At 42.7% G+C, this 15,391-nt stretch overlaps 1 protein-coding gene across 2 annotated transcripts in view; it reads right to left on the minus strand.

Moving 5' to 3' along the window:
- Nucleotides 1-607: 607 nt before the first annotated feature.
- Nucleotides 608-15,391, minus strand: part of roraa (RAR-related orphan receptor A, paralog a) — a 167,252-nt gene continuing 152,468 nt past the window's right edge. For both annotated transcript variants that reach the window (XM_058645527.1, XM_058645528.1), the window contains 9 exons: nucleotides 12,301-12,386; nucleotides 10,792-10,933; nucleotides 8,518-8,913; nucleotides 7,757-7,878; nucleotides 7,516-7,648; nucleotides 6,402-6,509; nucleotides 5,387-5,497; nucleotides 5,130-5,242; nucleotides 608-4,714 (listed from right to left, as the gene is read on the minus strand). In XM_058645527.1, coding sequence (XP_058501510.1) covers nucleotides 4,550-4,714; nucleotides 5,130-5,242; nucleotides 5,387-5,497; nucleotides 6,402-6,509; nucleotides 7,516-7,648; nucleotides 7,757-7,878; nucleotides 8,518-8,913; nucleotides 10,792-10,933; nucleotides 12,301-12,386 — 1,376 coding nt within the window. In that variant the 3' untranslated portion in view covers nucleotides 608-4,549. The remainder of the gene's footprint in view (nucleotides 4,715-5,129; nucleotides 5,243-5,386; nucleotides 5,498-6,401; nucleotides 6,510-7,515; nucleotides 7,649-7,756; nucleotides 7,879-8,517; nucleotides 8,914-10,791; nucleotides 10,934-12,300; nucleotides 12,387-15,391) is intronic.

The following is a 15,391-nucleotide window of genomic DNA, read 5'->3' on the forward strand; positions in this document are numbered from 1 at the left end:
ACAGATGAAACATAAAAAAAGAAACCCTCCACAAAATCAACACAAGACAAAACAAAAAGTGATAAATAAGAGGTGTATTTACATGCAGATGTTCAAAGACTATTATGCACAAAAGAATCAAAAAATAATACACAGACATATATTATTGCTCGACATTCGATTATGGCTAAAAGTTGCTTTTCATTTTTTTTTTTTTAAACTATATTCTTAAAATGTATTTTTAATCATAAATCCTTATAAGCTGTGCTTTGGAAAATCAATTCTGTTAGAATGTGATGACTGACTCATAATTCTGGGTGCGACAGCTCCAGCACGTCTCCAAGCGTGACATAACGCTTATCTTCACAATTTATGGTCACAAAGACTCATCTTAAACAATTTATAGTCCAGGATTAATTTCAGCTCGGGCTGCGACTGCACCGTCTGAACAAATACTGAAGGCTGTTTTTTTATTCTTTTTTCCTTATTTTTTACTGTGAAGCTGGTCAGTGTTTCTTCACAGCAATCTGCAGACCAGTGAATCGTTGAAGGCATTATGTCATGCTTTTGAAACCTACACCTATGATGATGGATCAAGCTCAACATTTACCAAAACCTTTGTTTAAAAAAGAAAAAAAAAAAAAAAAGATCAAAAAATAAAATCAATACCTCCTCACCCACATAACCCTGTTCCTCTGTAATTATTAAAGCCTTGTCTGGGATTTATTTTATTCACACACTGTGAGAACAAATACATACACACACGCGTGCACACACATACACACGCAAACAAACTATTGCTTTTTTTGTTTTTGTTTTTTTGTTACAAAGACAACAGAGCAGAGACAGAAGGACCAGCACATTTGACTGTATTCTATACACTGATTGAGTAGCACAAATAATTCCTCATTTAAAAAGCTGGGATCTCTCAAGTGAGAATATACAGAAGGACATCATTTTACAGGCCTGTGTGAAGGTGCAGTTTGGTACTCTGGCACACGTATTCACGCGTCCTGCCGTTATCGCAACCACATCAGTACATCACAAGATGGGAAACAGAATAATGGGGCTTTATTACTTTTTGTTCTGAGACTGAGTCAGCTGTATGTATAAGGTCAATCAATTCAAAAGGATAATGACTGCACTGTAGAGACCCGTAATTATAACACAAGGCATATTATGTTGTTTTTTTTAATATATTGTAGAACAAACTACAAGCCACTCGACTATTTAAATAAAAGGAACATGAATTCACTTCATGAAGGAGGAACTCTTCTGGTGGTGGACCTTATCACTGATTGCACTGAATTATTATTATTTTCTTTATGTGACAATTTTACAAAGACTCCAACAGCAGAAGAAAGTGAAATAATTTTCCCGAAAAAAGAAAAACAGAAGATTTTTTTTTTTTTTCGAGTGAAAATAAATAACAGGAAATCAGCCAAATGTCCAACTCTTCATTATTTCATGAACAGCTAAGTGCTCAGTCAGTGTGCTATGCCGAACTGTTCAACTATACCTCCTCTGATCAGTTGAGTGTTCATAAATTCACAAAAGAGCAAATTAAATGCCCTGCAACAGTCCAGAGGAAAGCGAGCTGCTTCTTCAGTCTACCTGTTACCTCCCTGAGCATTCACACCTCATCCTCGCTGCTGCATTCGCCGGGCCACTGGGCCTCTTTAACCTGGATTGTCTAGCAGTGTTCCAGACTGCGTTTCGTTTTCTAGGAGACTGAGGTTTACTAGTCATAGAGGGCTTGTGCATATCCAAACAGCATTGGATCAAAACAGAGATTATTACTTCGGTACAGCATATCTACTACAATCCAAACACAAGAGATTTAGTATTGCATAACAATATTTGGTTTTTCTAACAAAGAGGGTTATTATTATTATTATTATTTTAAACACCCTGATGACACCGTTTGAAACCAAATCTGAGTTTTTTGTTTTTACAAATATGCTGTGTACTGATAAAAAGCATGGTTGGTGAAGTGATTTTTTTCTTATTTTTTTTTTTTTACAAATGAGATGAAATGCAAAAAACTAATAATGAATACAAACAAATGTCCTCTCACAGAAAACACAAAAGAAACTCTTCCCTGAGGGGTGACAGCACAAGGCATTAACACCTTGTACAAATTGCACGGCAGAGGAATGATAGTGTGCAAACAGAAAAACAAAAGACAAAACAACTGGATCCTATGTTACGGTTGGTGACAGATGTGTGAACATGCTTTGTTGAATTTCTAAAGGGATACATTTTTCCTCTCTTTTTTTAAGTTCCTTTTTTCTCTCCCCCCCCCCCCCCCTTTTTTTTTTTTTTGAAAAAACATACTTCACAAAGCCGCTACTGAGATTGCTGGAATGTCTTAGGAATCCATTCTACATTACAGATGAGTAGACTGGAAAGCAGAAGCAACGACTACTGTTTGGCACATCCAGGGTTTTTTCTACCACTTTACTACCACGTTGACAAGAAAGACACACTCAACGAAACAGAAGCACAACAACAAAGCATTCTGAAAATAGCACTTGTCCTAACATTTTTATGTTTCTCTCCTAATCATACAAACAACAGCTAGTCTAATTATTGCAGGAATATAGTTAAGTGCTACCTGACTTATTTCGCTCTCCCTCATTCTTTTTCATGAATTTAATAACCAAAACATGTTACAAAAATAGAAGCTTTACTACCAGACAAGGCTTTGAATATTCACTCTCCCTTCTCTCTTATTTTCCATGTCCTGTTGTGGCGTTGCCGGCCCGAGGCTGAGGTGAGAAGGCAGATTAAAGAAAGAATAAGAAAAGAATATCAAAGAACACAAAACAAAAGGCTCATACATGTGCTTTTCTGTTTAGACAGCGCACCTTCTCTTTAGGCTGGTCACTGGCTTGCTGTATCTCTACCTTCCACTAGATGGAACAATTGGTTTATAGTCAATGTGTGATCGTTGCAGTCCAACTACATAAATATGTAGCTAATGTTTTAATATTGTGGTTTTCTTTTGTGGTTTCTTCATATAGTAAAGAATCTTCTCAAAAATAATAACAACATCATACTTTTTTTTAAATAACGTGAAAGAAAAATAAACTGTGTTGCAAATTTTTTAAATGACTGTATTTCAACATATGCAGTTCAGTCCACATCTGTGCATACACAACCACGGACAGGAGAGCTGTGAGACCGTAACAGCACTACAAGAGTCGTTGACAGTTATTGCGTGTGTGGTAAGAGAAGGGCTCTGACGTTAGCAGGTGATAAATGTGTCTCTAACCTGCCTTCTCATATATATATATATATATATATATATACATATATATACATATATATATATATATATATATATATATATATATATAAATATACATATATATATGCCTCTTTGTTTGCCAGCGAGCAGCCACCGCAGCCATCCCTAACACTTCCAGACCAGTATCAACTGTTGCTCCCAGGACTAGCCTCTGTGACCATGGTTCAACTTGTATTTCTTGTGCACATGCAACACATCACTAGGTAAATATACACATCTTAAATTAAAGGTGGAAATAAAAGTGCCTTATCAATTCAACAATTAAGAATGGTCTAACTACTAATATCATACAGGTTATTTAAAATAGATTCTATAAACATTTTTTTCTGTATAGTAAGTACTTATGACCGTATACCCTGTAGTACATTATAAAACAGGTGGAATGGACCCTTTTCATTGTGTTGGTGCCCTGTGCTTTTCCAGGGCACCTGTCCAGAGAAGGATTAATAGCAGATGGCCTTACATGATTTCACTATGCAACAATGGTGGATGGAGTCTTTGACAGCTAAAATCATTGTGGTTTCATTAGAATTACCAGAATTCTATTATCTTTTTTAAAACGATTGTCCATAGAGAGTTGCCGATTGCATCACCAATGCTGACGGAGCCTCCCCTAAAGTTGCTGTGAGTTTCATTCCAAGCACTGCATCCAAAAGATACTCAACACAAGAAGAAAATGGCTGAACTTGACCAAAGTGTGCGCATTTATTAAGCGTTTATTGCAGGATATTGTGTATGAAGGAGACAGGAATATGCCTGGTTGAAGTGTTGAATACAAAAATACAGTTTTGGTAGTATCGTCTGGAAAAGAATACTGATGTTGATTCATCTTCATCTCTACTGAAGATGTCTTCAACTATTAATTGTTTAAATGCTTACAAATCAGATTCACACAAATCGTTGTAATAGTGACGCAATAAATATTGGTAAAAATCCATGAATTGCCACAATAATTCTTAAGTTCCTTGTTGGAAATGCGCATAAAAAGGTCAAATTCAACCGGACAGAAAATTATTTGTGCCTATCTCGTCTTCATGTCCCATGGGGTGTCGGTCCAACTATCGTCTTCCAGGGAAAACCAAATTCAATAAAGTAAACCTTGAGAATCAACTCCCTAAGCCCTCCCCTCCAATGTAAAAGAAGAAGTTGAACAACATGCCGTCTGTCCACTCTGGTTTGTGCAGGGCACCAATAAAGTGTCTCAGATTCCTCCTCCACATTCCCCTACGGTGGGCACACTGGCACCTGGCAGGGCTGCTACCCTTCAACGGGCATGGACTGCTCAAAGTCTGATCCAAACAACTCCTTGTATAAGGGAGGGAAGTGGGCACGCACAATGTCTGGGTATATTGCTTTGAAAGCTGTAAGCTTCTCTGTATGCCTACTGCACAGTGCTCGCAGTGTCGACACTTTGCATATCAACTGTGGAGAGAGAGGAGACAGGCTGTTTAGATTCACAGGGAGGCAAGGACATGGAGCAAAAGTAGTGAAAAACATTACTCCCTACAGTGTATTCTGTCTCACACACCGGCAAACAGACTTGTAAATATTGAGACAAGTGTTCAGACGTAAGAAAAACTTGACATTTGGTATTATAATGGAGCTGGTACCATTGATAAATTGTCACTTTTCTGTTGATAAAAAAAAGTCAGGGAACAGAATAATTGCTTTCCCTGAAATCTGTTTTAATCTACTGCGGTAAAAAAAAAAATGTTGGTAACATGTGGATGAATATCCCAAACAGTGGGAGATTACACCGCTACAAGGGGAGAATAATGCTCAGCAGACAGCTACTTTCAGGGATAATGGATGGAGTGTATCCTGCATTGCACTTTACCTTTGTTAGTATACCGTCCTCTCTGTGGTTCTTCTGCAGGACATGCTGGAGGGCCAGTTGGATCTTCTGCTGGAGTTTCTCCACCTTCAACTTCTCCTGGAGCCAAGACCGGTCTGGAAAGTAGGTCACTTAACGGTAAGAAATGAGGCAGTGCCACTAAACCTAACATCTTAATTGATAGAGAAAAACAGGACGGAAACAGCGCTCTTTGTCACAGGGAATATGTTTTTCCCCTTTGCACTGTGAGTGACACCTACCAGCAGACATCAACACAAAGGCGGAGAACAGGGCGATCTCATCCTCAGACAGGTGCATAGAACACAAGTTTTTCCCAAACTCGAAGACGGAGCTGATCAAGTCGTCACAGCCTGCCACAGCAAAGGACAGAGAGAGAGGGCTTAGGATGAGGAAGACCAAAGAACAACATTCACTCTTGATCTTTATTGGGAGAGAGGCACATAGGGAGGAAAGAGGAAGGGGAAGGAATAAAAAAGAATATGGCTGACAGCACACGAGAGCATCTTAAGCAGAACAGGCAATGCTTTTACAGAGTTTTGCCTTCCAGACGAGCCACTTTTGGCAGTTGTGTGGCGTTATGCAAGCCAAAATGAGGTCGCTATTAAGGCTTTTAGTTAAATCAATTAACAGGGATAGAGAGAAACAGACTGATGCCACCGTGGTTTGGGAAGCACATCACTCTGCCTTTCCCTTTGCACATAACACACAGGCCAGATACATGTGCTTACATAAAAACACATTCCCCTGCAGTGGGCACTCTGGCATAGTTTGGGGGATTGGTAAATTCACACTTGGAAACAGAATTCAGCATTTGTATTGCCACTGTGGGACACATTTTGATTTTTTTCATTGTCAAAAGGTAGACTCGTCGTAGTCAAACACAAATGCTATTCACTTTTGCAGAGGATGTTTTATGTCAAGCTATCAATGATAGTTTTGATAGCTATCTCCCAAAAGTCTGACTTTATTTTCTTTTCCACAGTTACAGGAGCCATATGCAGCAGAGCCTCACTAACATCTCTGTTCTACCATAAATAACTGCTGCAGAGACAGCAATGCCAGGTGAGGCAGGGATGAGTGCTCCGTGTTTGTTTCCAGGCCTTCAGCATGGTGTAGAACACAACAGCAGGCTCTAATTTTGGCTATTACACCAAGGAAATGAGTAAGACACACAGACACACAAATACAGACACGCACACCCACTCAAACCTGCACATGCAGACAACCACATATACCTGCACCATCTCCACTTACCTAATGACTTGAACACATCGGGTCCAGCATATTTCCCATCAAAATAGACTGTGTTGTTTTGCGAGTCAAAGGCACGGCACATTCTGACAAATACAACTTCCAAAGAGCCTGTGGAGACACACACAGAAACAAGATGCTGAATCTCAGCTTTGTCTGCTCCCCTCTTAAGAGTTGCACATCAGTCAGTGATGCAAAACACATGATCATGCTTTGTGCTATTCTTCAGTAACACAACTGCTTTGAAACGGAGACAACTGCCATCAAAGGGAAGAGAAAAATCACCTCCGCAGAAGATAATATCATAACAGACGGCTATTCTTTCATAATGACATGCCAGATAAAAGTTACAGTGCGTATTCATTCTGCCTTTATTTAGCAGGGAGATTATTATAATTATAAGAAATGTAGGGAAATTATTCCATCCTGTAATTTGTACCACTCCGCGGGAGCGGATAAGAGGATCAAGAAAATGTAAGAGAATGTTATACTGCCATTATGGAAGACGCTACTGTTTTAAAATGCCATGTCTGACAAGGGATCTCTGTCTTTATTTTATTAGTCATATTGACAGTGCTGAAGTAAATAATGCCCAAGGAAAGACCCAGGCGAGGTGTTTGTTTTCAGCATACACGGTATGTATGTATCTGTGTGTATGCCCTTCTCTGTTTTTGCATAATAGGTGCCACTGTGCACAGCCCCATATGTGTGTGCTTAACATTCTGTGTGTCTACATGAGGGGAGGTTGAAAAGGCAGATGCTATCATTGCTACCTGGAAAAAGAGAAGGGGGGGGGGGGGGGGAATGGCAGCTGACATGATAGGCATTATCTGGGCTGAGGAACACATTGCTTATCTAATGCTGTGTCCATCTTAGCTATGTATGTAATAAACAGGGGAGAACAGAGAGTGACAGAGTCGCAGAGAGGAAACAGGCCGGGCAGGGTCTCCTCTCTGTGACACTGTCTGTGCATGTGAAGAACAGGGCTTTGTGCAGTCAGGTCAGCTATGCCCTTGTGACAATACGGGAGGGGGGGGGGGGGGGGTGTAGTGGGGGGGGGGGGTGATGGTGGTGGGCAAGTTTGACAGCAGCAGGCCATGTTGACAGGCTGTCATACCTGCTTTCAGCAGCACTATCTGATCGTTCTGACACAGCTCCATGAAGCCGTCGATGCGCTTGGCGAACTCCACCACATACTGAATGGCCTCTGTTATTTTGATAGCACACAGCTGCCACATGACTTCCCGTGGCTAAGAACAGATAGGAAAGAGAATGGGTTATCTTCTACAAAACAAAGTATTTCATTATTGCAACTACTGCGGACGCCAGCGCAGGCTGCGGCTGTGGTGGGAGATTACCTTGCTCTGGTAGCTCTCCACCTCCTCCTGCAGAAAGGCCTGCCAGGTCATCTGCTGCAGCTCCTCTCTCAGGTACTGACATGTCTCCATGTGTGACTTGGAGATGTTCTGGGCCAGGTGCTCTGAAACACAAGCATTGTCACAAACCCAAAAGATCACAGTTGAGATGTGGATGTTACTCACAGTGGCTGTGTGAAAGTGAAGACCTCACTGATGAAATATGCCACAGGAAAAGAAGATTTATTTACTGAGCTTTCAAGAAGGAGGAAAGACAGACACGCGTGGGCTTTTTTTAACTGGGAAAAGGCTTGTTGACATTTCCTTTTACTGCCTGCAGGATGCTCATAGCTTAAGGTTGAGGCAAAGCCAATCTAGTTATGACACAAATGCATGGAGAGAAGGAGGAGGGGGTCCCACGTTACTCACTGAAACAAAGGTCACATTTTTCTCTGAGAGAAATATTGAGTATAGAATTTAAATGGTTTTGAAAACACATCTGTTAAAAGGAGTTCCTGGGCACAGGGGAGCCTAAAAAAATGATTTCCCCAGACACCTGCCCTGCTGGATCCTGATTGGCCCTAATTAATGGAAACTAATTACAAAAGAGAGGCTCTTTTAATGAGTGTTGGAGATGAGTCTCCAACCTCCTGCTATTTTAAGCAACCTTTGTGTCGTTTGCCCCACGGTTGAGTTGTTCTTCCCCCTCCTCCACTTTGCTGTCTCTACTCTTGTCTCCCCCGTCTCTCTGTCCCGCTCCTTACCTAGTTCAGCCATGGACACTGTGGGTGAGGTTTCTCCATTGGTGAAGGAGCAGTAAGGGAAGAAGCCAGAGCTGGGGGCAAAGTCGCAGATGGGCTCCGGCTTGATGCCGTTGATGTCCAGGCCTGACTGGTCGGGAGATGGCTGGATGTCCAGGTAGAAGCTGCTGACTGCAGAGTCCGGTTTGCTGCCGTCAGGGGTGTGACCGTCCATGTAGCCACTGAGGTCATCGTGGAGCTCTGTGAGGCCATTGGCTGAGAGGCCGTAGCTAGGTGTGAGCGGCTCTGCCTCCCCTGGCTGTTGTTGGTGTTCACGCTGTTGCTGCTGCAGCCGGTGCTTCTGGACCTCAGCATACAGGCTGTCTCGCTGCTTCTTCGACATGCGGCCAAACTTCACCGCTGTGATTTGCAGGACGAAACAAGAGACACAGATGACATGTGTTAATGTATTTTTCCACATGTAGCATCAAGGGGCTTCTCTGCCCAAAGTAAAATAAGCTAAACTAAAATAAAAAGCAAAGTCCTTTAGCTGATAGGTCAAGTTATGACTGTCCACACGTCCATCTCATTTCGTGAACGATAGCAGCTTTACTTTTGAGTCCAAAAAACTCCAGTTTGTGATATAAACTCACCACTAGGGTAATGTATGACACTAACTGAAACAATGGAGGAGGAATTGAAATACAATGAGTTCAGTTTTGTATCTGTTTTAAGTAATTTTAAAAGATTTTTGGTAATAAACTATGTTCTTTTGACGACAAAATAAACCATGGAGTCTGCAACAGAATGACAGAAGTGGAAAAGGATTGAATTACGGCTTTTACCCCAAGGGACGTTAATTCCATACTGGCTGCAAATTATGATTATGGTTAAATTATAGTTATTTTCATATATGAGGCCACCTCTGACACAGGAACACACGGCACAACCAATCTTAAAGTCGTATGTGACACCTGCTATTAGCATTATGGACTGATGATACAGTGACACACTCAATTAACAGATAACATTGATAACAAAAAATACAATTGTCCATTTTTCAGGCGGTGGAGTAAAATAAACACCTTCAGTGCAGACACATGATGCCTCCTGTTTTACAGTTTCCAAACTAAAGAGCACAGATGAGAATCCTTGGGCCGAGGTCTGGGGACCTGGCTATGTCAGGCGTTCACAGTATGTGCGTGTTTGTCTATGCACAGTCGAGTAATGCAGAGGAGAGTGCGGGCAGATGGGCTCTGGTGTGCTGAATGAAGAGCAAGAGCCACCTTTGTCCCTCCTGGGTTTGTGTGTCTAGGCACATATGTGTGTGAGTACAGTTGAGAATGCATGTGTGTTGTTATCAGTAGCTCTGTTAATGTATGTTTTGGTCCATTCATGTTCATAATTATGTTTAATGCCGTATGTGTGGAACTGAATTACAGCAAAGCAGGGTGCATGATGATGTGCCAGCCTTGGTGCAGGTTTTCACTTGTCTGTGTGCGTTTCAGATAGAATCTCCTCTGCCCAGCCCAGTCTAGACCAGCACGGCACAGCAGGAGCCCTGCAGCACACATCTCCACCTGTGTGCTCCCATTACTGCAGCTCAGCTGCAGCAGCGCTAATGACAACCTTTAACAACCTCCTATTTCATCAAACCTACTCTCCATCAAAGCAACAAATTAGACCTGCAGACAAAGCGCTCACCTGCAAAACACAAAGTCAGAGTGTGTGTGTTTGTCTCTTCACTATACACAGAACCACTTAAACATTAGGGCCACAAATAACCAACCCATCGACCCATTTTCTCATTATCAAATAATATCAACCTTAATGTTTTGCTATCTTTTGTTAAATCAATTCAAGTTACTCTAGAAATAAACAGAGTTTTGCAATAAACAAAAAGGTTTGTTTCCAGCTGTAAGGCAAGTGATTAAAAAAAAGTTACTATTGATTTTTTTATGTGGCGTATAAGTGACTATATAAACCAACAGTGTAATATGAGTAAAACATATACTCCCCTCTTTCTTTTTCTTTCAAAATTAACAAAAAATGTAAATAGAAAGCCCAAAACTATCCACTATCATTATTTTACAACAAGGGCTACTTCAATTTTATGTCTCCATGAGATTATTCCCTAATCTAGTTGCTTGCCTTCAAAGGGAGGTCAGAATCAAAAGGTACTTCAGCAAAGCCGAGTGCTGCCCACACATGCAGGGGCTTGACCTGAGTTTCTCTACCTCTGTCTTCTCACCCTGTGGGATGCACCCACCCGTATCTCCTTTTAAGTAACGCCCTTACCATCTCGTGACATGCCCACTGCCAAGCACTTCTGCAGCCGGCAGTGCTGGCAGCGGTTGCGGCTGGTGCGGTCAATCAGGCAGTTCTTCTGACGGGGGCAGGAGTAGGCTGCATTGCTCTGCTGACTCCTCCTGAAGAAGCCCTGCACAGAAGAAGAAGAAGAAACACCTCCGATGAACCACTGTGGGTGGAGATAGGTTCTCAATCAAATCATGTCTTCCAAGTCTTTAGTGCTAACTAAGTTAATTTCACAATAATAGGTGTTTGTGGAAATCATTTCACTTCACTGCTGCCAAACAGATTAGATATTAACACTACAGTTTTCCTGCCTGTTAATCTGGAATATCAGGCATTTAGAGAGTGCAGTATTTCAATGATGTGTGCAGCATGAGGGTGGTGTGTTTGGGTAGGATTGATAACTGTGAATGGTATTTTTCTTCAGAGGGGTTATTAGTGTTGATTAACACAACACTGGTATGAGCGGTGCTAAAGGATTGAGAATGCACGGCGACTGGATTCCTCATCCTTTGACTTAATGAATTGATTCCAGCACATCATTAACATGCCCCACTCTACTGCTCCATTCACATATGTCTTAATTAGCTGCTCATTGGCTGTTTAATTACAAGAAAACAGCTGACAGCTGCCAAGTTGCTTTATAATGGAAGCCATTATGGAAACAGGCTATAACTGCCAGTGACAAGCAGCACTCTTTAATAATGCTATGATTTATGGTCCAAACTTTTGTACTCGCACATATCATTAAAGGCCTCTCTGCCTGGACTAATTAGCAATCATTAAAGATAGATTTCAGCAGTTTATTCTTTAGTGTTTTGTTCCTTCCAGCTCCTGTGTGAGGGAGAGGAGCGCTGGGACAGCTGAAAGGAACTTCTCTCCCTCTCCTCCTCCTCCTCCTCCTCCTCTCTCTCTCTCTCTCTACACACACACAGGAGCAAACAGCAAAGGTGCAGCCTGGCTGAGGAATGCTAATGATGTGCCTGGTGACAAGCACAGGGACAAGAATACACTCTAAGCACAAAATTCCCCTCACTATGACTGGCTGGTGCATTTGTAACAGTACAAAAGGCAGCTTCAATGGAAGCAACACACTGTAGCAAACAGCCAACAATCTGCTATAATTCAAAGCATTCTCCTTTTGATCATTTTATTTCAAGAAGAGCAGGCTGCAGCAGAGGCTGAGAACACAGTGAAAAGACATGTCCCTGGGAGGGAAAGGCAGAAGAATGACTTTGTACCATTAACTGTGGTTTTCTGTGATGTCCTCTGTGGTGCTTGACCACTTTAATGATCATGTTTTTGGTGTTTACACTTTGCGGACGGTCTCCAAGTGTTCGAAGAAACTTCAGCGACAATTTTCAAATGTTTTCCCTCGCAAGCAACTTTCTGTGCTCCTCAGCGTCTCCGGTCCCCCCCCCCCCCCCCATAGCTCCTCTGTCTCATCCACACAGGCAAACAGTGACAAGACAGGTTTAGTCTCATGATGCTTACCTTACAGCCTTCACATGTTATCACGCCGTAATGGATGCCTGATGATTTGTCTCCACAGATCTTGCAGGGAATTATTTCGATTTGAGCTGCAGAGGAGACAAGAAAATGAATATGAATATAAATATATATCCCCCAAAAAAACAACAACATTTTGCTGTCACTGTATATCACATTCACCATGGCTCCATGTTGCTAACATTAAAGAGCACTGTGCTTCTAAAAACATGTCATCTTGTTTTCTTTTTTTTAATCCACACTTCCACACAACATTACCTAAATATGTATGTGCGTGTGTTTGTGTGTGTGTGTGTGTGTGTGAAGGCAGGGAGGTCGTCTTAAGTCCTCACAAGCAGCCAATTTCCATTCTAAACACAACTTATGAGGAAAACCCCCAACAACCCACAAACCTTAATGTATCACAGTCATACTAATACTAGCCTCATGTAACGAGAAAGGCTCATTTAGGCACATGAGGAGATTTATTCCCTCTTCTCAAACTAGACTTCATGAAGCCTCTTAATCTTCAAAACCACAAAAACCTCAGGCGTAAATCCACTGTGGCAAAAAAGAAAAAAGAAAAAAGAAAATCACAACATGCCCAATGCGCTGGATGGAGTGGTGGCAGAGACTGTGTCTGTGTACACTATAGAAGAAGGTTCAATGGGAGTTGAGCTGTGGTGCTACGCTGCTGACAGGCTTGTGATTCACCCACCATAGAGGACAAAACACAAAGAGGACAGGCCTCATCCATCCTTGGCCTTCTCTTCAGGAGAAGACCACAGGGCAACACAACAGAACAGAACAGACAGAACACACAGACATCAGAGGCACAGAACTCCCAGCTTGTTCCACTGCTCTCAGCTTTATCACTGCAGCCACTGACGCTGTATCCCCACCCCCCTCTCCCTCCAGAGATCTCTATCTCACAGCCCTCCTCCACATCTTCAGCATCTCAGTCCCTCCATCCCAACAGTGCCGCGCAGCACCAGATGAACTCTGCTATCTGATCTAAATCGAGGAAAGATCACTGCAGGATATTTTCTCACAATGTGACGGTTTACTCCAACCGGCCACGTAAACAAACCGATCAGAGTGAGGAGAGCTATTGCAACACGAGTTTGAACCAATTAGGTGGGAATAATATGATTTTAACCCAGTTAAGATGCAATAAAACACGACAATCATTAAAGCGTGGTGGTATGTTCACTATGTCACAATGTTACATCAGCCTCTCCCCTCTAGCCAAGCCTAAGTGTCTACTTTAAAGCCTTGTGTGTCTTCCCAGGACTAGCAGCTTCAAAAAATCCCACATACACCTTAACAACCAACCTCTTTAAAATACTTTGATAACATCAAACATGCATTTGCTAAGGTTCAAACCAAAGATCCCGGCCCACTTTAATCAGCTGCCTAAAAGCCTGTAATGTGTCATGTGGATAATGTCCTTGTCCCAGAGGCATGCCCTGGAGAGGCCCTCAACACAGAGCCTCTAATCCACAAACGCGGAGCCACACTCTATTCATTCAGGAATCTGTGTCTGTTCTCCTCGCACTGCTGGAGTCAACAAGACTGGCCATGTTTACATGGAATTAGCCTACATTTTAGTAAAATGAACCAAAAGGAGTGGTGGAACATGCACAATTAATTCACTTACAGACAACACCTCCTGTGATTTGTGATTCTCACATACAATAGAGGGCACTGCACCTCGTCGGCCCGGATTAGAGTGAAATCCAGGCAGGAGGCGGGCTGTGACAACTGAACTGAGGGTTAATTTATAATTAATCTTTTCCTTACTGTGCACGGTTGCTTGTTATTTTGGGTAGGTCTATCGCTGTGTGAATGCACTCCATTGTTTGTTTTTGTGTTCTCCCTGCACAAGCATTAGCAGTGCAGTGTGTTTTGACTCCTTTAGCATTTTCAGCCTCATTACTTATATAATTTGTTCTGACATGCACTCAGAGCCACTGGAGCATGTTATACTCATGACAGGCTCTGGCTATGTTCAACTAAAGGTTGTAGTGTTAGGCCCCAGCCATTGGGTGGCAGTGCAGGGCTGTGGCTATAGTTGTCTTGCCAAGTTAAGCCAAGCTTCCACCCACTATTTCCAGCCCACAGGCTTTTGGCTCTGAGCTCCAGCCTCTGATAGCTCCAGGCTTAGGCTGCTGCTAGCTTCCCCACCCCCACAGCATAGCTCTGAGATGCCTTCATCTTTCCTGAAGAAGCAAAGCTGGCTAGGCGCTCGCTCAGGCCTGACTGAGGCTGTGCCACATCAGGTGAAAGCAGTGGGAGTGCAGGCCAGGGAGGGCACACTCACAACCGTGCCTCTCAAAGCCCTACCAGCGTCAAGAAGGTCCTCACCATGCAGCCAACACCTTCTCACTCCACTGCTGCACAAGCCCCTGGATGCTCAGTGCACTCAACAGTAAAAATAGTTTGTCTCTGGACCAGCTGAGGTACGCTCTCTAGTACCTTGAATGAGAAAAGACCTCACTCTGAACACATACTTATACCCACACTGGAATAAGCTGCTTTTAAAAGTGAGGAGAGAGAGAGAGAGAGAGTTGAGGAGAGCGTGTGTTCTGAGACTCAGTGGGATCACAATCAAGTCACCTACACCGTTTATCTTGAAGTACTGACTGGTCAATGGTCCTTAAGCTACAATTCAAACAATAAAAAGATGATGATAACCAATTTCAAACTAAAATGTCTTTGCTCATAACTGCCACTCTGACGGTCAATATTTATCGACATGAGCTGTGATGTCAACGGCTTTTTGGTGCGAAACAGACAGCTGCTGCTGCACTTGAGCTTGACCAGCACAGGCCACTGATCCCATTCATCGTGCATGCCTGCCTGCCGCCTTGTCCTCCTCCCTCCCTGCCTGCTTCCCTGCCAGCCAGCCCTGCCTGCTCAGTCTACGACATCAAAGCCAGGCTCAGTTAGATGGGTAGAAATGCTTAAGCCCATCCCAGCAGCCTGCTGCTCCTCACAGCACTGTGAGATGGCCTCTGCAATGCAGGCCACTTCAAAGACACCTGCACAATCACACCATGTGCATAACCACGAGAGCTGGACAGCAGTTCAAGGC

Source organism: Solea solea, chromosome 12, assembly GCF_958295425.1.
Source record: "Solea solea chromosome 12, fSolSol10.1, whole genome shotgun sequence".
NCBI lineage: Eukaryota > Metazoa > Chordata > Actinopteri > Pleuronectiformes > Soleidae > Solea > Solea solea.